The sequence below is a fragment of the Barbatula barbatula genome (assembly GCF_947034865.1).
Source record: "Barbatula barbatula genome assembly, chromosome: 13".
Lineage (NCBI taxonomy): Eukaryota > Metazoa > Chordata > Actinopteri > Cypriniformes > Nemacheilidae > Barbatula > Barbatula barbatula.
This window is the reverse complement of record NC_136776.1, coordinates 15,292,278-15,316,778: the sequence shown is the minus strand read 5'-3', so window position 1 is coordinate 15,316,778 and position 24,501 is coordinate 15,292,278. Positions and strand designations below refer to the sequence as shown.

At 39.5% G+C, this 24,501-nt stretch overlaps 1 protein-coding gene across 2 annotated transcripts; it reads right to left on the bottom strand.

The window, feature by feature from the left end:
* Positions 1-2,207: 2,207 nt before the first annotated feature.
* mxi1 (max interactor 1, dimerization protein) lies at positions 2,208-18,220 on the bottom strand. Of its 2 annotated transcripts, none has more exons than XM_079470867.1 (6): positions 15,681-16,096; positions 15,431-15,533; positions 13,092-13,121; positions 6,159-6,273; positions 5,017-5,206; positions 2,208-4,792 (listed from the first exon to the last, which is right to left on the bottom strand). In XM_079470867.1, exons 1-6 carry the CDS (start codon positions 15,745-15,747, stop codon positions 4,629-4,631), a joined length of 669 nt encoding a protein of 222 aa, XP_079326993.1. In that variant the 5' UTR covers positions 15,748-16,096; the 3' UTR covers positions 2,208-4,628. The 2 variants fall into 2 exon arrangements, with proteins under 2 accessions (XP_079326993.1, XP_079326992.1); XM_079470866.1 differs by lacking the exon at positions 15,681-16,096 and adding an exon at positions 17,773-18,220 and having other exon boundaries at positions 2,227-4,792.
* Positions 18,221-24,501: the final 6,281 nt, after the last annotated feature.

The following is a 24,501-nucleotide window of genomic DNA, read 5'->3' as shown; positions in this document are numbered from 1 at the left end:
GAGAGAGAGATTCATATTATCATAGCATTCAAATTAAATTCAAGATAAGTTCAATTTTTTCTATCTCGTGAAAACAGAACCGAATGTACAGTGACTGAAAATGGCCACTAATAAAGGAACTGGTTAACAATTTTGTGGCAACTTAAAATAAATCATTGTGGAGTCTTCCGAGTCTCTGTTCTTGGTAAAACAGGTGACCTTCAAATGATTATTAACCCTTTAAACCCGTGTACACTGGATGTTATTAATATTAGTACTCAAACAACAAAAAACTGTAATGTTGTCACTACAACATTCCTTGTAACATTCCGGATCCTTGTATTTCAACTCAAAAATCTCAGTGTTAATACATTTACATGTTACATGTTTAAGCCTATTTGCCTGTACAAGTGATTTAACTGCATTAAACTGAATAATGAATATAGTTAATTATGTTATTGGAATAATGTAAGCAATTTTAACTTTTCATAAGTATTGTAAAAATTCCATTACTTATTGATCCCATCATTTTCTGAGTACAATAAGACACTTCAAAAAAGGGATAAGTACCTTCATTTAGCTTTAATTACAGGGTTTCAGAATTATATTGAAAAATACTTACTTTTTAGAAAACTATTAGAAAAATCCACATATTTAATTTCTGCCCCTCACACAAAGTGCTCATATGAAAAATACAAAATTACACAAAGCACTAAAGATATATAAAGCTACAAGTAAAAATTAGATATTTTGAAGAATTTAGAAAAACAGTTCTGGAGCACCTTTGACGACCATTTAATGGTCAATGATGTTCTTGAACTGAAAATTGCTAACATTCTTCCAAATATCTTTCTTTGTGTTCATCGAAACAAAGTATTTATGCAGGTATGAAATGAAAAGAGATTAATTAAATGATGACAGAATGTACATTTTTGGGTGAACTAACCAACATGCAGAAGAAAGGAAAACAAGACACCAGGTGGCGCAAGACTTCATGACTCTCAGCAACTTGGTCAATGTCGTCATCAAAATCTATTCCAACAAGCATCCCTCTTTCTGTCCACGTTAACATGAAAGCCTGAGAAAGTAAAGACAGTCATACGTTCTTAAAGCGTCAAATTATTGCCGTCATCAAGAGGCGACAGCGTGCTATTTACAAAATCATAAAGTAATAAATAATCAGTATATTACATTTCAAATTGATTTTGCACATTTAATTATTGAATTATTTTCAAAATCTCATGTTTACAGATTCAAAGTGTATAACACTCAATGAGATGGTAGTAGGTCCTAAAAAAGCACACTAACGTACTACTTGTTAAGAAGTATTTACATTTAGGGCATAAGTGTACAAACTGGGATAAGCTATCAGAACGTTAGACTTCTAAGGCTCTGAAAAAAGGGTCACGAGTCACCATAAGGCCCAACATACAATGGGAAATAACAAACGGTATCGACCTCTAGATGGCAGCAAATATTTATAGTGCAAGATGATTAATTTTGCATTGTGACATCATGTCACCCCAGACTGCAGACCCAATATCTTTAGACAAAATGTATTTTCTGTAAATGGCTTAATATTCGTTTTGCGAAACTACAACACTCATCTGTAATATAATCTATAGTTTTAATGCGTTCAATTATGGTCATGTGAACACATATTGGCATGACAAATGTGTTTGCTTAATGACAACATACAGTTAATATAACATAGATTTCAACTCACTATAACTATAACCATTACATCAAAATATGGTTTATTATATTACTCTACACTGATCGTTTTCATCCTGGATGCCGATTGGTTAAACAGCCTTCCAGCTGTGCTTAAAGCGATAGTTGACCCAAATCCAATGTCCGATGTCAACATTTTTTAACTCGTATCGTTCGGAATCTGTATTTGTTCTTTAGTGAAACACAAATAAAAGGATATTTGAGAAATGTAGCAGTGATTTTGAGCCAATGCAATGGAGGTCAAAGGGGTCAGTGTTCTTTAAAATAATCTTGTGTCCTGCAGAAAAAACAGTTTGGAATGACAAGAAAGTGTGTAAATGAAAGAATCATCACTGCTTATTTGACTGTTTTGTGACTGTCAGTCCATTTGTAGCTTTAAGACCATTCATTTAATAGTGTACTCCTAAACACTGACCAGATGAACATTTAGTATTTTAATAATAAAATGAGGAATAATAAATGTAATAATAAATGACGAAATAACAAACAACTAAGACTTTTGGTCATTTTTTTGACAATCTTGGTGTTTATTGTAAGTATTGCATGTTTACAAAGAATGGCCACAAGTTCATCAGGACATTTATTCTCCCTGTATGAAAAAGCTTTTGCAGACATCTAACAGATCCTTTTACCCCGAGTCTCTCTGTGGACACCCGTGATGTTATCGACACAATACGTCTCAAATACACAGAGGCGTCTCAGGATAAGCTTAATATTTTTCCCTCAGTTTGGAGTGACAGATCAGAGCAGTGGAAAAGCTGATCCCAGACCAGCACCACTTCTCTTGGAAGTTTTGTTGAATACAGGCCCAGATCTGTCTTATGGCCACAAAAGGACACAGGCCGTTCTCATAAATTAAAAATAAACAAAACAAGCGCTGGCATCTCAGTATGGGCCCTGGCTTTAAATAGTGCAGATTCATAAACCAACAAAACATAAGAAAAAACGAGAGCCAACTCGACATGAAAGAAAACAAGTCCTCGCAGTAGAAGTTTCGTCTCTGGTGTGGCCTGTTGTTGAGAGAGCACCACGTTCAGTTCGGCTCGAGCACTCCAATGTTTTGTTCTACGTTCGAAAAGGTTATAATTTACATCGGACCAAAACATTCAATCCTTAAACTCTCTAACATTAGGGGTGGGTACAACTGCTCCACACATATGGGCCATTTCAGCAGCCAATAGCATTTGGTTGATGCTGGATCTGGAAACCTAGCAGATGTCCGTACTGCTCGATTGCAGGCAGAACGATTACAAATCAGACTTGGCTTTAATGCGCACTAAAAAAGCAGCACTGTGTTTCGGGAAGTTTACAGTTTAGAAGCTGTAATATGTAAAACAATGGGAATATTGAGATATGCAAGGTTAAGAGTTAATAGAACTGATGAGGGAATGGCGGTAAACCAAATAAGTGGAAAGAAATAAGTTAACCTCTTCTTCGATGCCAGATAAAGAGGAGGAAAATAAATAAGTAACGTGGCTCAAGTCTGAAAGCATTTTTTCCCACAAAAAGAAAAAAAAGTTTAACATACAATACAGCAGGAAGCAAGAGTGCGAAGCACCTGGCGCAAAACAGTTTGGGAAACGCATGCACGCGCCGCGCACTCTACGTCCACAGCACACGGTTCTAGTAGTGGAATGCCTTTTAGCTTTAAAACAAATAAAATCATAAACAAAAATCGAATAAATAAAGAAAGAGTGCCACTCAAGAGTTAGCATGCCTTTTACAGAGGTCCACGCTTTGGCGTTCACTCCTGTGTGTTCGATTTTAAGTACTTCAGTGTGTTCTTTCGTTCTTTTGAAAATAAAGTCGTAAGATTTCTCGGGCAGCCACAGAATTGAAACCATTTCGCGTTTCATCCAGCATAATGAACAAATAATACTGTCCATGCCACCGAACTCTCAGAGGAAGATAGTCAATCTTTGCAAAAATATAATTTAAATGCACAAAACACAAGACATACAGCAACAGAGGCAATAGTTCTACCCACGGGTAACTACCTTTTTTTACCAACTCAGTTTTTCGTTTTAACTTTCATTCATTAAACTATCGTATTTATGTACAAAACGAGCAAGCTAGCTTTGCTCTTTTGGACGGACACAAGTATTGTGTCTCAAGAGGAGGAGTGCTAATTGTGTTCATTCGACTACGAGAGATTTATTGCTTATTACTGCCAGAACAGATATCTAATCCAACGTTGTGACGGGGTATTTTTTCTATGGAGGGCTCTACGCGGTCGAGTGCAAGATTGCTGGGTTTTAGCTGCTGTGCGGAAACTGCTTCCGCAGTTTAAATGCACCAGAATTCCCGACTGGGATTGTTGTTTTCCTTTGTCTTTGATGAAACGTAGCAGAACATTCTGCTTTATTGGTTTTGTGTCACGTAGCACCAATGACAGTCTTTCTCGCTGTTGAGCAGCGTTGTTGACAAAAAAACACGTCAGATAAAATCAACATGTTTGTTGATATGGAGATTTGCATGTCAGGCGTCTCAATTTGTACTTTTGATAGGTGCTGCTGAATGTGACCAGTTCACGACCCGTTCGTGTGTAAAGGGTTAAATACAAAACCACGATGAACTAACTTTTTTTTCTTTATACAATTCAGCTTTCCTTTCGGAAAAAGGGGGTTAAGATACTGACAACTATCAGTCTACTTCTTGTTAAAATCTCTCCTATAGGAATATCTTAAATCTTAAAATCCAATTACATCACAATCACAGATTGTTTCTGTTTCATTCATATTCTCTTACATACATTCTGGAAAATAAACAACGTATCAGGCAAATTTATTAGGGCTGGGACTGTGTTCTGGTCACCTGACTGCAATAAGAATCTCTGATTGGTCGAGAAGGGGACAGGTGGGCTAGGACTCGTTTCGAGGGCTGGGATAGTGTGCGTGTCGACGCTGAGCTTGTTTTTATGAGTTGAAGGCCAGTTTGATGCTGCAGGAGGAGTAACCCTCATCGCTGGCAGTGCTCTGTAGACTGCTGTGGTCGTCCAGATCGCTGGTGCTGGCTGTGCTGATGCTGTCCAGCTCTCCGTGAGAGAATTCTGTGCTCTCTACGTCAACCTCCATCTCTTCTGCGTTTGACCGAGAAAGAAAAGTGAAAGAAACATGTAAATAGAAAGTCAACATTTCTGTTGTATTGTATAACTGATAAGATAAGTCACATGGTGCTGAAATCAAGAGGTTTTTTTGTACTAGCATTTTACGGTGTACACCAGTATTTTTATTATAAATAATGTCTTAAAATGCAGCTCTGTAGCTAGCGTGTATTTTCTTATATTAAAACCGAGCTCCAAACCTTGGTCTGAGTCAGAGTGGTCAGATCCCTCAGAGCATACAGTGGAGCCGACGCTGTCGGTCCGTATCCTCTCTCCCTCCAGCACGTCCCCGCCGGCCCGCAGCAGGTCCAGTCGCCTCTGGAGGTGGCGCTGCTCCCTCTCCAAACTATCCAACTGGTGCCGAGACTTGCGCTCCACATCCTCCAGTTTCTACAGGAAGACAAATTACATTGTGTAAATCACGGTGTGTGAAAATCACAAGAGAAGTTACGGCAAGTCTAGCACCAGTAATGCAGAGAGTGTTGTGAGCCGGACTCAAACCGATGGTTAGCCACCGGTGCTCTTACACAACTTTGAACTGATTCGGGGATGTGTGTTTGTTTTATCAGGCTCATGTGGCTGATGGATTGGTTTACTTCAGTTCTGAATTCAGTTTGGATCAATACAAAAAGTGAGTGAGCTGATAATACATTACGTAAAACCGTACAGCGTGACCAAGGATGAAACTATAAAGAGCCACACACACACACACACAACTGGTTGGGAGAGCTTAACCGGTTATGAGGGGAAAACCAGTCCAACATTAGAATGAAAACTAAACTGAAATAAACTGTTAAATCACATGCATATTTTAAACAATAGAAGGTTTCAGTCAAGAAATGTTTTTACAGTAAAGCTTTTAAGTGACAGAAACTCATTAGTGTGTAGCTTCCGTACAAACCGGCTCTTTTAACAGGTATTTTTGTTGTTGCTATTTAAATGTGTGTTTGCATGCTTTGGTTTTGTTGGGAGATGTATCCAGGAGGTTCCAATGAGTTTCACGGTTTAACATTTTTCAAATGTAATCATATAAAATTATTATTCATGAGACAAATATTAGGTTAATTAAATAGTAATTCAAGAAATGTAGGTTATGCAATTATTTAATGATATGGCTTTATTTATGTATAAATATACTTATTATTGATTACATTTTTCTTTATAAGACCAATATCATTAAGGACAGGAACTCCATCCGATCAGATTCGAACTTGTGGTGCCCACATGAGCGCCACAACCCAAAGCACAGGCACATTAACCACAAGGCCACGGCTCCAACATAATCCTAATTGATGATCACCGGATCAGCAGGACTTATACATGTGTGAGCTTTTGAATTTACCTTAATATGTGCTTTGGCCTTGTTGAGCAGTCCCAGCGTGGTGTGACGGCTACAGTCTGGTCCCAGCGGGATGAAAGTCTTCAATCGCTCCAGACACAAACGAAGATGGGCTCGCCTAAAAACACAAGAAAACCAAAACGTTACACAAACACGCCCTGGAAAAACCACAAGTAACTTGCCGTGCATGTATGGTTTCGTGGTTTTACGACAAAGAAAACATTTTACAATAAAAGACAATACCAGAATCTCGAAGATACAAAAACCCACACATGTGATTGACAATCTTTATCAAATCACATTTTAAGAAGTGCTTTAGGTTGACTTTATGCTGAAACAAACATGAGAAATTCCCCATGCGTCCAACGCTGTTGGTGGCCTTTAGGTACACGCAGACATTCTGTCTGCATCTGTGTGAGCATGTGCATGAACGTGGGTGATCAGTATCGGCGAATGTCTCGAAAATTGTGTTATTGAAGCCTTTACAGACAGAGTTTGTGTTGTCTTATCAACTATTAAGATGGCTGCTCTGTCTCTCTCACACACACAGTCTGTCTGCCCTCTAACAATGGCGATAGATTTATCACAAGCCTTATCAACATGTCTGCGCACCACAGAGAGGGCGCTGTTATCAGGACGCTCTTCATACGCTTATACTGTCTGCCTACGTGGAAGACGTTGATTGATCATCCTGGTGCGTTCATGGGACTGAGACTGGTCTTTTATAGAATATTGCAGCTAGTACTTAATACTGTGATGGGCCTCCAATTCGTGTCCATTGAACTCATCCCTACCCTATATCTATAGCAACCAACCCAAATATCTAAAAAAAAAACAGCTACCAAATCAATTGTCACACGCAGGAGTGCTCGCTAGGGCGGCTGTATATACATAGTACGTTTGCTTTAGTCTGTGTGTGGCATGATAGATGACTTTGAGTCACCAGACAGAAACTTTGATCACGTTGTTTGTCTATTCACAGCTAAAGCAAAGAAACAACACGCCTTCAAAAAAGACATGATTACGCCCTCGTAGATGATCACGCACGATCCAGTTTCGTTTCTGCGGTACTAAAAGAAAAAACCTAAATACCAGAGAAATCTAAATGAAAACAAACCTGTGTTCTCAAAAGGACAAAAGACAGAGGTAAAAAGGTCTAGGCAGGGTGGTTTCTGTGCGTGCTTGATACTATTAATAGCTTGCGCCGTAAACGACAGAAATATTATGTAACACGTGGGCCAGTGCTTCAACAAACATCGTGTTAGGATGACCCTTGATAGTCGTGGGTGTGTGCAGAATCCGTGCATCAAAGCTGGAAGCAGAATCTGTTTTTCTGCTCACGATCTGGCTCTGGTAGATACGCTTCTCTCTCTGCATTAGTCATATAGAGAACTCGAATCAAACGTGCCTCTTACGCTTGAGCACGCTCAGACGTGTTCGCTCGAACACCCTGAGCAGAAATGTGTTTATGACAGATCTTCACATGACTAAATATATAAACACACACGCATGTAGTCATGACATGATCATGAAACTTAATTGTATGTTTACCACTGTAGACAAAGAAAGAGAGACAGACAGAACTGAATGACAAACAAAGACAGACAGAACGATAGACAAGACAGACACACAGAACTGAATTATAGACAGATAGACCAAACAGACAGACGTAACTGAACGATAGACAGATGTAACTGAACGATAGACAGACAGACGTATCTGAACCATAGACAAGACAGACAGACAGAACTGAACGATAGACAGAAAGACGTAACTGAACCATAGACAAGACAGACAGACAGAACTGAACGATGTACAGACAGAACTGAACAATGTACAGACAGAACTGAACGATAGACAGACTGTAAAACCATGTGAACATGGAAAAACACATAATCTCACATCAGCTGTTTTATATGTGGCAGGAAGATGCATGGTTTCTCATGCAGATTCAGCAAACAGAAATCTGCATAGCCCTCCACTGATAGGAAAACTCGCATGAAAATGCTCTATGAAGATCATGCACGGGTCTCTTTACAACATTAGGTCCTTGACATGCACGTATTAGATATGAAGCATAGAACCATCATATACGACAGCAAGAGACTAACATACTGCAATGAATATATATGTAGTTCATGGTCAGGGTATTTCACCACTTAATTTCCCCCTCCATTTCCTCACATGATGCTTTTAAAACGTCAGGTCACATGTTGGTTTATTGCACACGAGTGCACAGATTACACAGCGAGAACAGGATTTGGGTTCTCAAGGCCCGATTCACATCTGATCAATACAACAAGACTGACAGCTTCATCTGGGGTTACAACGCTTCCTTTTATTTACAGATCTGGCTCTGTGTTTCTATTATGATGTCGCAATGAGCAGATGTGTGGACGTATCACAGTCAGATCCATACGGGTCTGGAGCTTTGAAAGCCGCTCTGTATTTAGATTAAACAAGAGCAGTATCTTCCCCACCACGTTAACAGAGAGATGGGAGGCCATTCTTTTTTGTGTAATCTGCCCAAAACCAGGATAAAGTACATCTTACACACGTTCCAAACTCACACATTCCCTTTAAACGTGGACAGAGCTTTCGGGACTTATAAGGAACAGAAAAGGACAGTTACCGATGCAAAGTTAGCTGGGGGTTGTCAAGATGGAGTGAATGAAAGGGTAATGCACACGTAGGAGATAGAAAGATAGTCTCAAAAAGACAGACACAGTGACGGCATTCAATGTAAACATGCTGTTCAACAATGAAGCCTTTGAACCGTGCATGGGCAGAACCAATAACAGTTCAATGTACTGTATGACATAATGAAAGGGATAGAAAGAGAGAAGAGGGAGATAGATTAAGATCTTTATGGGGCCAAAGACAACCCTGGTAAAGCCAAGCACAAACTAAATGACTAAAGCTCGTTGCCCTTTCATCTGTAAGTTTGCACCAAAAAGCCCCAGATCAAAGCAGACTGATAGACCCTTGCCGTTCTTGCATGCGACAAGTCAGAGGAACTCACTTAGAAACTGGTTTGAAATCTGGTCGACCAGGTATGTGCAACTGCCGATGAAATTGCGAGATGCGAAAGAGGAAGGCAAGGCAGGGGGAAGCAGGCACCACAGAAAAACAAAATCAAACAGCCTACATCTCCCCAACAACAGCCTCATCCATATTCCTTTTTCTAATTCTGTGCATATTAATGAAATACTGACCGCCAATCCTCTCAATGCTGTTTGTTGCGAAGTTGATCAACTCTTGTATTAACATTTTTGAAAACTGGTGCTCAAAGTCTACATGCAGTAGTCATGTGGTGTCTATATTCATTTTAACCCGAAGAAACACACAAAAAGATTTGGTCTTGAGTGGTTGTGTTCAGCAGCAAAAACAAATCACGTAAATATGTACAGACAGCAACAGCTGTGATGGAGCGAGGCCTGCTCTGGCCCATCAGTAACACATGGATTAATTCACACGTGCCGAGCTGTAATCTGCTCCACGTAACCCAGACCAGCAGACCCCACTCACATGCCCACAGTTTAATGTGGGTAGTCATGTGATTGCTGCCCCCATCCCTAAAGCTCCTGCAGATGGTCATATGCATGACAAGACATGGAAAAGATACAATAGTGCGTAGAGAATGCATTTGGACACAAGGTTGTCGAACCTTTCTGTTGCAATCTAATAAACATGGAGTGATCCCAAAAACAGACGGGACGAAATGAGACAAGACGACCCAACATGAACCAAGAAAAATGCACTTGCAGTGGTCGTTAATAAAGAAAACAACTATGACTATGACTAAGAACTATGACACGCAAAGCCAGAGATCCCAAGTGCAGATCAATGAAGCTGATCGGGATTGGACGACCTTCGGGGTCTCTACTGATTGGATGGCTTGTTAGAGTAGCTTTGTCCAGCTTGGCTTGATGAATCTCTAACCCAAATAATACTTAATATACAAATTTCAAAACTATATGACTTTCTTCTGAAGACGATATTATAAAGAACATTGGTAACCATACAAAAATGGGCCCCATTGAATTTCATTACATGGACACAAAACCACAGAGACATCAGAGTCAAAATATATTTTGTGTTCTACAAGTCAAAAGGTTTTAAACAGGTTTTAAATGCCATGAGGGTGAATAAATGAAGACATATTTTAATAATCAGGTTTTAAGTGTGTTGCTGATGATATCCAAATGACTACTTTATTCAGGAATGCGGTATGATTTCTATTTGTAAGATTCTCAGCCTGTAATTCAAGAATTGGGTCGATCAAAACGAGTGAAAAGTCGAAATATGTTGGGTGTGTAGCAAACAGACCTTATGGTGAGTCAGTTTGTGTTGTCTTTGTAACCTTATCCACCATTAGCCACGCATGTTGCGTTTCCAAGAAGATGGTGTTCCTGTATGCAACAAAACAGCGTGTTCTTTTTTTTCAGAGAACACTGTAAATGTAGGGTAAGGGAGGGAAGTGGTAACCCTGATTGTCAAACGTCCTCTCTCTAGACAGACGAGTGCCATAGGGGTATGTGCCCTTCATTTCTGACTCACCCAAACACCCTGAGCTTAGTCAACCTTGCAGACCGTGAGTGTGCATCTACACGTTGTGAACATGCGCAAGCCTGTATACACTTAATTGCTTGACCAAAGATCTCGCTTCCTAAGCTGCTTTTGCTGGCCAAGAAAAGCTTAAGGCATCAAGTCGGAGAGAACAGCCCGTTCTAGCTTCCCCTGGGAATTCCGGAAACCCCTCGAAGGGGAACGTTCTGACTCGGGCTTCCTTTGGTACACAGGGCCGCTGACGTGTGACTGTGAGATCATGAATACGTCATATTGGCTTCTACCAACACTTTCCTTGCGATTCTCTTTGTGGGTGGAAGTGTGTTGTTGTCCGAGCTACTCTATGTTCTGAAAAGATCTTTTCTTAGGGCCGGCTGTCTATTTCAGTAAACCAGCTTGGCAGCTTTATTCCTGAGCCTTTGCATTCCTGTCAAATGCACCATGGCCCACACAAGCAAACACACCCTCAAATACAGATAATGGTGAACATCTCACCAATAAGAAGAAGTAAAATCAACGATATCCGTACATTTAAAATCATCCTTCGCCCGACCTACATTAGAAAATGTTGAACCTTGCAACTTATAACCCCAGTTCAGGAAGTTGAGGCTCACCGCACTTGTTCAAAGACACCATGAGATCAAACGACAGCGGCGCCTTTATGTGAATGCACGTGTGTTATCTGTCTGTGTTGCGGTTCGCAAAATGCCAGAATGTGGTGACGGGGCTTTCAGCTCCCTCCTCTTCCTTTCAGATGCTCAAAAACAAAGTTAGCTATCTCCTGCAAACTGAAAGCGAAGGTTGCGGCTATAAGACACAAAATGGCCACCGGCTGCAGCTCAAAGGTTCCAGGAAGAATATTCCCTCATACCTTCATACGGATTTACATTGTGTGGCTCATTTAATGTCCCCTCAACATCCATGAAGGACACCCCTTGAATGGACATTTGAAGACTCAAGTCAGGGGGAATACAGTTTGGCACAGGGTGTGGCTGCTGACTGTACATTTGTCATGGTATTTCGTAATATTTGTTTGTGCTGACACTAAGGCCTGTTCCACCAGCCCGGTCCTCTTTATCTGCGTCAAACCCACACAACCCCACGCCTGCACTCTGACAACCCTCCACATATTATCTGACAAGCCCAGCTGGCTTGGAAGGAGATTACTTTAAATTAGCTTGCTTGCATACACACACATCTGTTGTTTTAAAACAGCATTATCACTTAAAATGGTTATTTTGGATTCGCTAATGATTCAGAACAATTCTACTTTGGATTGAGGATGTTTCCCCTCTCATCATATAGCGTGCAAACAGACGCAACACTCCTTGCGTGTGCTTTTTAATAAAGGTTAATAGAACTGACCTCCGGGTCTTCAAAAAACATTCACAAAGCAGTTCCTGTTGGTCTAGACGAAGTTATTTTGAGTCTTTGAAGTGGTGCCTCCCATATTTGCATGCGCGGAGCCTAAACAGCAGGCCCCCTCACTGTGGGTGTCTAAAGCTTATCAGATCTAGGAACTCATGAGACTGGAACATACAGTACATCATCGATAAACACTCACACGTTACGCTAAACACCCACACGTTACGCTGGCAAACACCTAGCGTGATCGTTCGCGTCATTATGTATATTTCCTTCCTGTTATGCAACTGACCTTGTGCGATGTTCTATGCAAAGTACGTATGTAAAGCGAGTATATGTTTTCTGAAATGTCCCTGCGTTTTAAGGTTACAATGGTTAAGTAGGATGGAGGCACAGGGCGGGAGGTAATGCCCTTAGATTAGTACAGCCGGGTCACCTATTCGTTTCACTTTTAGTCACCTGTTGCTGCAGGGATAAGCTAAGAAGAACTTCTGTTTTGGTGTCCTCAAACATCCTGTTTGTCTTGCATAGGTAGTTTTTTTCTTATTACTTCACTTTTTAACTTCACAGAGCAAGTCTGTGAGAATGCGAAACGCACTGTTGCGTTATTGGAAAGCACAATCGACTACTTCCATTTAATCAAAAAGCTCGTGCAAGTAGAAGACTGTGTTACATCACAATGCACCAAACATTATCATATTGTGACGCATATATCAATATAATATAATGCATAATATACTATTATATAATTTACTGCTGATCTTTTTGCAAAATTGCTTCACATGGAGTCAGGGTGCTATTATACCACCAGAAGTTTAAAAATGACACGCTACATATCCTCAAACTCTGATAAGCTGGATAATATGCATCAATATGGTTGTTATCGCAAAATAAACAGTGTCTGGAGTCACCCCATAAGGATTTATTTTGCCATAACAACTGGCAGGATGAACATCATGTTTATATGTTCATATAAAATAAAAATAAATGTAAAGTACTTACCGATTTTTCTCCAGCTCATTATGTGTGGACCTACAAAACAAAAGAAAAAATTAGCAAACACACCAACTCGTTCGTTGATGTATTATGTGCAATAAACCTGAACCCACTTATATCTGCATAGCCCTCGTAATAAAAACAAGCTAATTTCTGAACAACCAAGCTTCTGAATTAAACATCGCCTCTTGTCAGAACATCAGAGAATATGCAAGTGGACAAAAGCCCAGTCGCTTGTAAAGAACAATACATCTCATTAAAGGTTCCAATGGATTTACTAATTAATCTTTACGGGCGATGAACCAAAGTGCTTTAACCGTGGGGATTTATAAAGATTCCTCTAAATGTCCCACATCACTGCAACTCTTTGTGCACTGAGAAAAGATAGAGAACTGAAGTGTGCATAGCAGAGAAACAGCACAATGCCTGGCCTATATCTAAACACGTGATTAAGCTCTCTTTGCCGTACAATGAGTGAGTGCCAGTGGACGTTCCCTCTCTCTCGCCCTCTCTCTCTGTCTGAGAGCACGAATCAGTGTTATGTTAATAATGTAAAGTGAATCAGCCGTCCCCAAGAGGCTCTTTGTGTGGCAACATACTGAAAGCTCTAAATGGCTGGGCGAATCGAGCATGGCAATGCTTTTGCAGGGGCACCGTGACGCGGCCGCGAACCCCTGATGCTCCGAGGGTCACGTGACCATTTCCCATTATCGGCGACGATTAACACCAGAAGGGTGTTTTTAGACGTCCTGTAGCTGATCTGATAGCTTTGAGCTTCTGCACGGTAGGATGCGTGAGAGCTCGGGAGAAAAAAAAAGGAATGCACCAAGGGGGCAAAAAGGTGTTTTTGCGGCTCTTAATAACATGTTTCAGAAAGCACGGTGTCAAGAGACATGTTTTGTAGTAATGATTCACATCTCGCGTTTCGATGCAGCGATACGTGGGTTGTCCAAAACGCAGAATACGACAAGATAACAAAATCACACGCAAAAACAATCTGTATCATATCATTCCATCGGCCTGAATAGACCTGAATAAGGTGAACCTCCCGGCTCCCCTTCGCAGGCATGCAGAAAGATCAGATAGGGTTTCCCTAACATTCCTTCTGTCAGTGCTCGCTTTGTGTACAGTAACACAGACCTGAGATCAGTCATCAAGATGTCTGACGCTCAGAAGTGCAGCAGGAGCGCTCTCATCATCCTACACAAGTGCACGAGCCGTCTCAAATGCATTGGTCTGCCTACACAGACAGCCACACAAAATCTAATGTGCGCATACATTAGATAGTGAACTAGGTTTTGTTAACAAAACCAGTGCTTTATGAAGGTAAAGGTCAATGGTTTTTAAATAAGTACTCTTGTATATTATAACAAGCCGGTAGATTAGATTAACTTGAGGTTTATAGCTGTAAATGTTGTCCTAATACTAACATTTATAAATAAATAATTTTGCAATGAAATACACAGTAGCGTTAAGGGTAACAAATAACGTCGAGCGTGTCAAATGCGTCCTTTACAGACGGTTCGAAACGCCTGTTGGGTGGTATTATCATTTTGTTACTGCCTTTTATCGCCATTAAGCTTAAAATGAACCGTGATAGCTTTTAAAACGTGTTTTGAAGAAGAATAACGGGAGATATAATTAAATAAATACGCCTCGGGCTGTTCACCTTGGCTGCCAGAAAACAACAGTTGCTGTAAATAAGCGCCGTGTGTTTAAGGAACCGGTGTAAAATTAAAGTCCCCCTCTCGAGAAACAAAAAGCAGCTAAATGAATACATTAAACGATTCGGAGAAAATAAATCGTATGCATGCGAAACTAAAAGTGCTGCGTCACATGCATTCAGACTTTCGGTTTAAACTAAGCGAAACAGCGTATTGTGTAAAGACGAACGCGGGACGTGAGTTTTCGCACGGTCCCTAACCTCAACGCTGCTGCAGTCCCGTTTGACAATCAGCTGATGAGAGCTCCCCTCCCCCAAAACAAAACAAACAACAAAATAAACAGAAATAATATCGCGTATTTACAAGCTACAATGCCATTTCGTCCATATGGTTTCAAAACACACGTTCAGCTTCAATCTGATGTGATGCATGGTGCATCGTGTATACATTTCTTAAAATTGCCACCAAAGCAAACCGGAAATTAAAATCAGGTGGAATTACAAGGAACAACTGCGTCAGAAAATACAGCAACAATGATTCAAGCGCTTATATATCAATGAGATATTTTGACAGATGTCATAGCAGTGTGATCTATGCACACGTCTCTGTCTCTGGCTTTGCTCCAACAGTTTTTCCTCTCACTTTATGGAAATAAAGAGAATAATCTGATCATGTGCTTACCTGTTGTGGTTGTTGTTGAACTTTTTATTACGGAATTTTCTTTGTCTCTGGTAGCTGGAGTCCTGAATAGACGGAAAGGTCGAGGCATAACCGTGTTCACACTCTGAAAAAAAAACCATCAGAAACCTATCACACCTCTGACCACACATCAGTCGCAGTCTAAATCGCCTTAAATACAACGTACAGTCCAAAATACAGTACAGAGACATTTGACACGTGATTTCCGTCAACCAAAACTCTTTGAATGTACCTCGATCTCTCCTTTCTATAAATTCAGCTGCTTCCAGTAACGTCTGGATATTCAGCACAGCAGTCATCCTTTGAATAGATCTGGAAATGATGTTTGTCTGATATGTGATCACGACGACTATCGCTTTGAAAGCGATCGAAACCGTAGCATTGAATATTTCTCCGATTGTTCACAGGGTAAATTGGTTGATTCGATTTGCTGAAGAGCCGACCGAGATATTTCCAACGGTGTTAGCAAGCTAGTTACAGAAAATGCTCACCGATGCCTCAATATCAAAGTAGCAAAAGTGCTTCTGTAAAACAGCCGACTACAAAGTGTACAAAATGAATAGAAACAGGTACAAAAGTCCCCGAGAGCCCTGCCTCCGAACTCCCTGGTGCTTGCGTTTATTTCTCCTCCCCCAGTTTTGTTTACCTACTGTTTTAACAGCTGAGCGGATAGAGACAGCGACGCAAGGCGTTGTGGGAAATGTAGTTATATGGCAAACGGGCCCTTTAACAAAACCCCGTCTATGATAGAGCAAGCCTCGCTAACTTTGTTTAGATTTTTTAAGCAAAGAAATCAATAATCTTAATTATTACAGTTTCGTAGAAATATAGCATGTTCACAAATATTTATGATAATCTATTCAATTTAAATGTCACAAATTCTTAAGTCAAGTGCATCTCTATATTACTATAGCACTGGTATGGTTTAAATATCTTTAATAATCCAAAAACCCTTTCAACTAGGATATTGACAATCAATCCGAATGTAGCAGTTTTTATTTAAAGAGCAACACTAGACAATACTTATTACTTTACACTTTTACCTCTTTATCGTTTACAGATCTGAAAAAAAACACAATTTTATGAATCCCTGATGTTACTAGGTCTTCAGTGAATACGATAATAAGATATCATTCTTTTATAAAACGCATTTCACGGTTTCTTTCCCTTTTTGGCGACACTTCAACTCCCACAAGCCCTAGCTTTCAGTCACGCTCAAGCCAGGCCCAGCAACATGTGACATCACATCATCGCCGCTCCTCGATTGGTCAAAGCCTCTAGCGAGTGAACGCCAACGCTGCGAGCACGGACCAATGAGTGTAGCGCAGAGTGCGCCATGTGGATGTCATGTGAACACACCCCTTAGGAAACAGGAAGGCAACATTCAGAAACTTTGAAGTAGAGATCTGCAGACCTCACGTGAAAGTTGACGTTTCTCGATAATTCTGTATATTTTTCCAAAATAGCAATGAACACAATTGCACGAGACTTAAACAAATTACGAGTGAAATCAAGATCGAAACATATCGTTCCTAAAATGCAGCGTTAACCTACATATCATGTTTTGTGTAGGGTAACATTACAAGTAGACGTTAAAGTCCTATCCGTCCTTTTAAAAACACGTACGTTTTCAAAATACAAACAAACAAAGTATAATTTTACATGATCTTTTTCATTTAATGGCACTCATCGTCAACAAAGTACCCACGCGCTCGATACGTATGCTTTAATTAAATTACGCGACACGTTGTCTGCTACAGCAAAGGGGTGACGTCAGCGTGTGTCCTGTGCCAGCAATTGTTTATTTAATTATTAACTTGTTTATTTTCCTCGAGAGAAAGGAAAAGATGCTGCACACAGCCTGGCAGGTCTCATTGCTGAACAATGTCAGAAAGAAAGAACAAGTGCCCCACCGGACAGCGTGCCAGATCGGAACAGCAACCTGTGATTTGGGGGTGATTAGGTTATTTCCCGTTTTGTGTTTCTGGCACAATAAATAAAATATAGACATGTATAGAAGCCCGTGCATACCGCTGAATAACCCGGCGATGGACAAAAACAAGTTAGGTTGATGTTACTTCATTACATTTTAATGCGTATTTAAAACACGTTAAAAACTAAAAAGGTGCTCCTCGTTTGCATGGAAACTCGATCCTTAAATGCATCGGGTCAGAAATGCATCGCATATTGTGGCACATTGCACATGTTCCTTGGCTGATTGTTCGTTGAACTCGATCCTTTGTTGTCTGTTGACAATGAAGCAGTTTTCCTACATTAAGCAAACGGGTCAAAAACGTTCACAAGCTCACCAGAATTTCACTTACTTCCATCTTTCCTCTCGGCGCTCTCAATGTAACTGGCCGCCTCCAGTAAAACTTGCACGTTTTTCAGAAAAGTGTTTATGACGTTAGAGTCTGTGGAGTTGAAGACGTCATTGAAAGGACAACTAACGTTAGACATCTCAAAATCGTGCTGATCCAAAGAGGTTTCGGACTCCAGGAATACATCTTCAGCCTTCACGTCGCCTCGTTGCCTTTCGCTCCTCACCATTTTGTCCCCGTGCTGTGAATGTAGTTTGAAGTAGAGCTGTGTGAGAGTTAATGCTGCGATCGCTGGATCTCCTGAATAAATGAGAGGAATGAAATGGATGAGGAGAAAAACACATGCGCGTCCGGCCGGGTCCTAGCGCCTGCCCCGTGGTCTCCTGTCACGTCTACAATGTCCCGAACAATGATGTAATCAACTTGGGCCAGTTTCCAAGAAAAGAAAACTACTCCCACAATTTCAACTCATTTGCAATTTAAGCTCCAGAATCACGGTGCAAACATTATTGGGGGTGTAAGGAAAAAAATCTATGTAATGTAACATGTAAAATCAAGATTGGCATTTTTTTAGAAAGCCTTTTACATTTAATATCCAAAGCAACATGCATTGCACTATACATTTGTTTGTAAGTAAGTGCAATGCCCTGGGTTTGAACCCATGACCTTGACGTTGCCAGCGCCGTTCTCTTACCACCGAGCCACAGGAAAGCATTCTTGTAATTAGAGAGGCTGTTAAAAATAAATACAATCAATAACAAATGAACTAATAAATAATTAAAGAACCCAAAACAGGTTCAAGTGGTTTTCAGCTACTAGATAACCCCTTGAGCAAGATCTGGTTAAACAAACTTTCTTTACCTATACAAGGGAGGCCAGGTTGTGTTGTTCTTCATCATGGAATGAAACGACGAAAGGCCTACTCGCCCATAACAGCAACTGATGTCTGTAAGCATTGACAGCAGCACTAAAACATCATTATCAAGAGTGGAATATGTTTCAAAGACTCCGTGCACCGGGTGGGCGGAGTGGGTCGAGTTCGCTGTCCGTTCCCCGCGGTCTTTGACTTTTTTTTATCACGGCAGCTTTTTACCGGCACTGGCACAAGGGGATCGCGGAGCTCAGCTCTGTGCAGCACTTCAAAGCTAGTGCACTGGACTGCAGCCGTTTGATGTGAAGTTCACAGGAAACTTGAAAGTGAAAAGCACAAGAAAGCCGGTGAGCTACGTCTAAAAAGAGAGAAATTGGTTGCGTGGCCTTCAACCCAATGTGGATGCGTGCTAGTCTCCCACCTGATAATGCTGCAAAGCATTGTGGGTGTCAAACAGAGAAGAAAAGGTTTTTTATATTGAGACTGGTACATCAGTCAGATTGTGGCATTCTTGAGATGTGGTTGTTGAGCTTTTGGGGTGGACACAATACAGTTTGCTGGTGTAATGCATATGCCTGATCTTATTGGGAATGATTCATCTGTGTTTACCAACGCATCATTCCAAAGCAAACCATTATAATTTTTAACTGAAATGTCATGTTTCGCAGTTTCTTGGGAATGATTTTCCTCCTGACATCACTGAGACTTCATTATTAAATAATGACCAATGTATTTGTCAAATAACGTACAAAAACAACGTACATTCACCCGTGCCATTCTAGTATACAACTGTCCAATAATCAAGATCCAGAAAAACTAAAGGCCTACATTTGTCTCATTGCATATCCTGTGTTTTTCCAGTAAATGTCACTTAACGGAAATAAAAGTTTCGATAACGGCAGTTTGTGTTAACCTCGACCTTTAAAAATTTTCTTTGTGGGATCATGTAATGGTAAAAATGTATGTTTCTTACTCTGATAACGCAGATGTACTGTGGTTCTAAATCTACAACATTATGAGAGAGTGGGCAGGTGGTGGGGAATAAAATCCAACTCGCCAAGCAATTGTCCCGACCAATGTTTTCCATCTGTCTCCATGTTTGTATTTTTAGGTGAGAATACATGTAATTTGCTAGATAGTGAAAGTAAAACATATTTTGCAATCACTGTAAAAATTATATTTACACTTAGTATTTTGTCTTATTTTCTTTATTTTTTAAGTCAAGATGCGACGGTAACACTTACCTACAAGGTTGTATTTGTTAACAATAGTAAATGCATTAACTAACAATGAACATTATGGATTTTCAGGGAAAAATGATCCTTGTTAATGTTAGATGATGTCAATACAATTATTTAAGTTAGTTCATAGTGAATAATGTTAACAGTAAAACATTTTCTTTTGAAACGTATTAGTTAATGCTGAAATTAACATGAACTAAGACTAATAAATGAATAAAAAATATTAAAATATAAAAAGTTTGCCAATTTATCGATTCATCACGTCTAGTTTTTCTAAATACCAAAATTTAGGGAGCTTATGCTTCTTGGGGAAAGAATATTCTGTTTTTTTCCATTTGAATAAAGATAATTTTTTGTACCCCATTGGCAAAATGTATTCTCGTTTAATGTATGATCTCACTTAATTTGAATACATTTAAGAAAACAACAATTAATATCTTAGCTTACTTTGCTTGATTTAAGCATGTTTAGATGTTTTCTACATAAACTCATCCTTTATAATGTAAAGAACATTCTGTGAAAATATAACCATGATATCTCTAATAGACCGAGTAAGGCCATGTCAAAGATTGAAATAACAATCAAATTAATGATTTAAATCAAACTTTAATGCTAAATGTCTCAGAATTAGATTTTGAGACTTTAGCCTGGTTTTCACAGGGAGGGGCACATTTGCACTAGACAACAAAACAAAAATACTACATCCAATTTTTAATCTAAATGTTAATAGAGGACCTCAAAGATCCCCGGAAGCGAGTTAGCATTTTAGCACGTCCTTCGCCCCAAAGTCTATGGGTTTTGGGTAATTTGCCTGAAATAAGATCTGTGGTTAACAAAACGCCCTTAATCTATGCCATAAGCCACACCAGTTATAACACTCTTGTGATTTTTTTTCAAAGCTATATTGCGTTTTAAAAACGGTGGTTGCTAACAAGTTGCGACTACATCAACTACACTCTTAGACGGCATATAAATCTCACAAATAATGCAACACGGACACAAATCTCTCCAAACATGGATGGGGATTCGTTCATGTAGTGATTACTTACCAAGGAACACGTTTTTAATATAGTTTAAAAGTTGTTGTAGGCTTGGTGGTGGTGACGTTGATATCAAGCGACATATAATACAGTTTAAAGATTCATGTTGGCTTTTTACTTCTGGCAATAATATTTAGTCTTGAAAAGTAATCATCATAACCTTTATTAATCACCTTATTTTTTTGCGATCTTCCAGGCATAAAAACATATGTGCCTAGCCTTTTGGTCGAGGGAACCAGGCGCTAACTTCCAGGTTGGCCTACAAAAATACGTCATCCCTGCACCACTCATAATAATCTGAACAGAGACGAGTACACTGTTAAAAAGAGGCGTGATTTCATGGAAGAACTATTTTTGGCTGAATGGTCCCAAAAAGACATTCAATGAACCTTTCTGTGTCACGAAAGTTATCTGTAGTGGAAAAGAGAACGAAACTGTTATTTTAAGAGCTTTTGAGTAAATGGTTCTTGGCATGAACCTTTTGAAGCACTTCCAGAATATATTATCTTCATTAATACGAAGTATTCCTAACTGTTTTCAAGCCTTCATAGGGCACAAAGACATTCCTTATATCTGAGGGCCGAGAAAGGTTACGGCCTTTCCTAACTCATAGTTAGACTTCTTGCTGATTTGTTTTAAAATTAAAGGCACTTTACAACCCCCTGCTCTCCACAATCATTCACTTTTAAAAGCCCTTCGGAGACTTTAATTAAAAGGGACGTGTGATGTTTCGAAGCGGTCCCGGGCTGTTGTTAAACTCAACATGATCAACCAGCACTGCAGGCTATCTGGGGTCAGACTACCTCGTTATCGCTGTCATTCGTGCGAGCGCGCGACCGGGAGCCATGACAACAGGCGCAGCTCGCGGGCTCCAGACCAGCTTGCGTCCACCTGCTTAAATATTTAACGCGCTCATTCACACGACCCGCAACCCACACTCCCACGACCGAATTAAAAATGCAGCCAAGCTGGCAGCATTTGAAACCAATGTGATAGAGAGTCGCCGTCGGAGCGTTCTCCCACATTTTCTGGATTCTTCAGGGAGGAATTTCGAAGCCGCAGAGAAATCAGATGTGTGAACGCAATCATAAAAGGTGGAAGATGGAGCTAATATTGTCAAAATGGGAATCGCGGATTGCGCCCACGTGCGCGCATACTAGCGTAGTGACAATTGGGTGTCTCTCCACCTACGTACTCGCTGAGTGACGTTCGCAAAAACTACCAGCAATCTGTAGCACTCTGGGGAACGGTTCACTTTATGGGGTGAGCGTTTGATAATGAGTTTGGAGTCCACCGGAATCACGGCCGTGAGACGAAAAGAGTTTGTGTCAAAACACACTGTACCTTTCCGTAGTGTTTGTTTTGTTTTCTCAGGCTAAGGCTCGAGGCAAGCCAACACTGTATTGATATTTCTTAAATATTTTATTTTTAGTGGCTTGTTAAAGCAATAGTTCACCGGAAATAAAATAAAAACGTGTCTCCGTTTATTCACCCTCATGTCATTCGAAACATGTACCTGACTCTTTCTCTAAACACAAAAGTCGAAATATTTATCAATTGTGTACAATGGAAGTCAATGGGGGCCAATGTTGTTTGGTTACCAAAAATCCACAAAATATCTTCTTTTGTGTTCTGTGGTAAAAATAATGTCATACAGGTTTGAATTGAAGGTGGATTTGTAGGTGAACTGTCCCTTTAAAGGCTTTAGGTTGAGTCGCTTGATTTGGGCCTGCAAACAACCACCCTATTCTGCTTTCTTTGCAAACGCTTAAATTTCCTTTAGGAAATGCAAATCTAATTTGATTCTGTACTACAAAAGTATGTGCGTATGCTGTAAATTGCAGTGTTCGGTAATTGCTTCTTGGATGCAACAGGATATGCGGTCGTTTCTGAAACTCCGATAGCGTTTTCAGAAGGCTGACGTAGCGCTGCTCAAAACCGCGCTTCTTTTCACATTCGGTGCTACATTTCACTTCTAAGTGTGAATTACTAATTCTGACCCTCACTGTTCTTTTCTTTCTGGCTGTGTTTGCACATGTTGGTGTTTACACTGCAAACTATAATAACATCACCACAAATGTAGTGTTAGCCGGTCTGTTTTTCTGAGCCAAACGATGGCGATCACTATAAACCGGGTGTGACCTCCCAGAGGCATTTACTTAGCAGACTAGCACAAGCTAGTGTTGTTTAAATGAGACTCTTTGTTTAAAGTGTAGTCAGCTGTGCGCGTCTGTGTGTGGCCTTTGTTTATTATTCCAGTGGTTTTGGGATTTTTGTCCCATCACGTTGCTGTAGCGAAAGAGCCACACATGCTACTATTTTCAGAAAATTTTCTCTAACCTCTTGATAGCATTTTAAAGGGATAGTTCACCCAAAAATGAAAATTCGTATATAATTTACTTACCCATATCCCATTCAATACCTGTGCAACTTTCTTTTGCAGAACACAAAGGAAGACATTTTTAAGAATGTTGGTAACCAAAGATCAAAGGCCCCCATTGACTTACATTGTATGAACGCAAAACCCCAGAGACATTACTCAAAATATCATCCGTGTTTCACAGAAGAAAGAGTAGTATAGAGGTTTTAAATGACATGATGAATGAATGAATGATGACAGAAGTTGGGTGAACTATCCCTCTATTATTAAGAACCTATTCTTTTAGGCTGCTCGGGTATGTACATTTTACTAATCATAACTTATGATTTGTAAATTAAGTTATTTACACAATGTCAATAAGATGTTTCCATTTTGCCAAACACGATGGAAACAAAGACCTTAAGATATTAACTTAACACTTTTTAAAAAAACATCAGTTTTTTACCAAAGTGCTGTACAAGCATAAACAAATTTAACAATAGTATTGAGTTTATACAGTATATTCGTCGCTAAATTTTCATTCTATCAAACGATTTATGAATGTATTATTTTAAACATTTTATTTATCTAATATTTTAACACTCTTAATCTTTAGAAGAGACATTTTCACCTTAAAATTATGTCACTTCCGGGAAGATGATGTCATTGGCTTTTGTCAAAACAAAATATATGGGTACTGTAAAATGAATTTTATAAATTTCTGTATACTGGAAGTGCAATATTATTCAACATAATATAATATTGTAATATATTAACTGTATATGGACAGTTCGTGTATAAGAAAACATATTTTCTTTGTGTAAGTAACAGGTGAGGACATAAAACACGATATATTTCTAAGCTGACACTTTAACATAATAATAATAATAATAATACAAACATTTCCTAATATATTGAAAATAAATCAAACTTATTTCATTTTAGATGATTTAGATATCTATTGTGAAATTCCCCTATACAGGGTTTTTAGCTGCGATATTGTAAAGAAATCAAACTAATATGTATCTTTATAAAAAAAGTTTAGAAAAAGTTTAAAATTGGGATTTTTTTAAATGCATTTATCCAAAATCTAAAGCTTTATAAATTCCCATAAGAAATGAAAATATGAAGCACAGTAAAAACGACCCAGCACATACATTTGCACCCTCAGGTTTGCTTACACGTTCTATATGGGTCAAACGTTGATCTGTCAGAGTTATC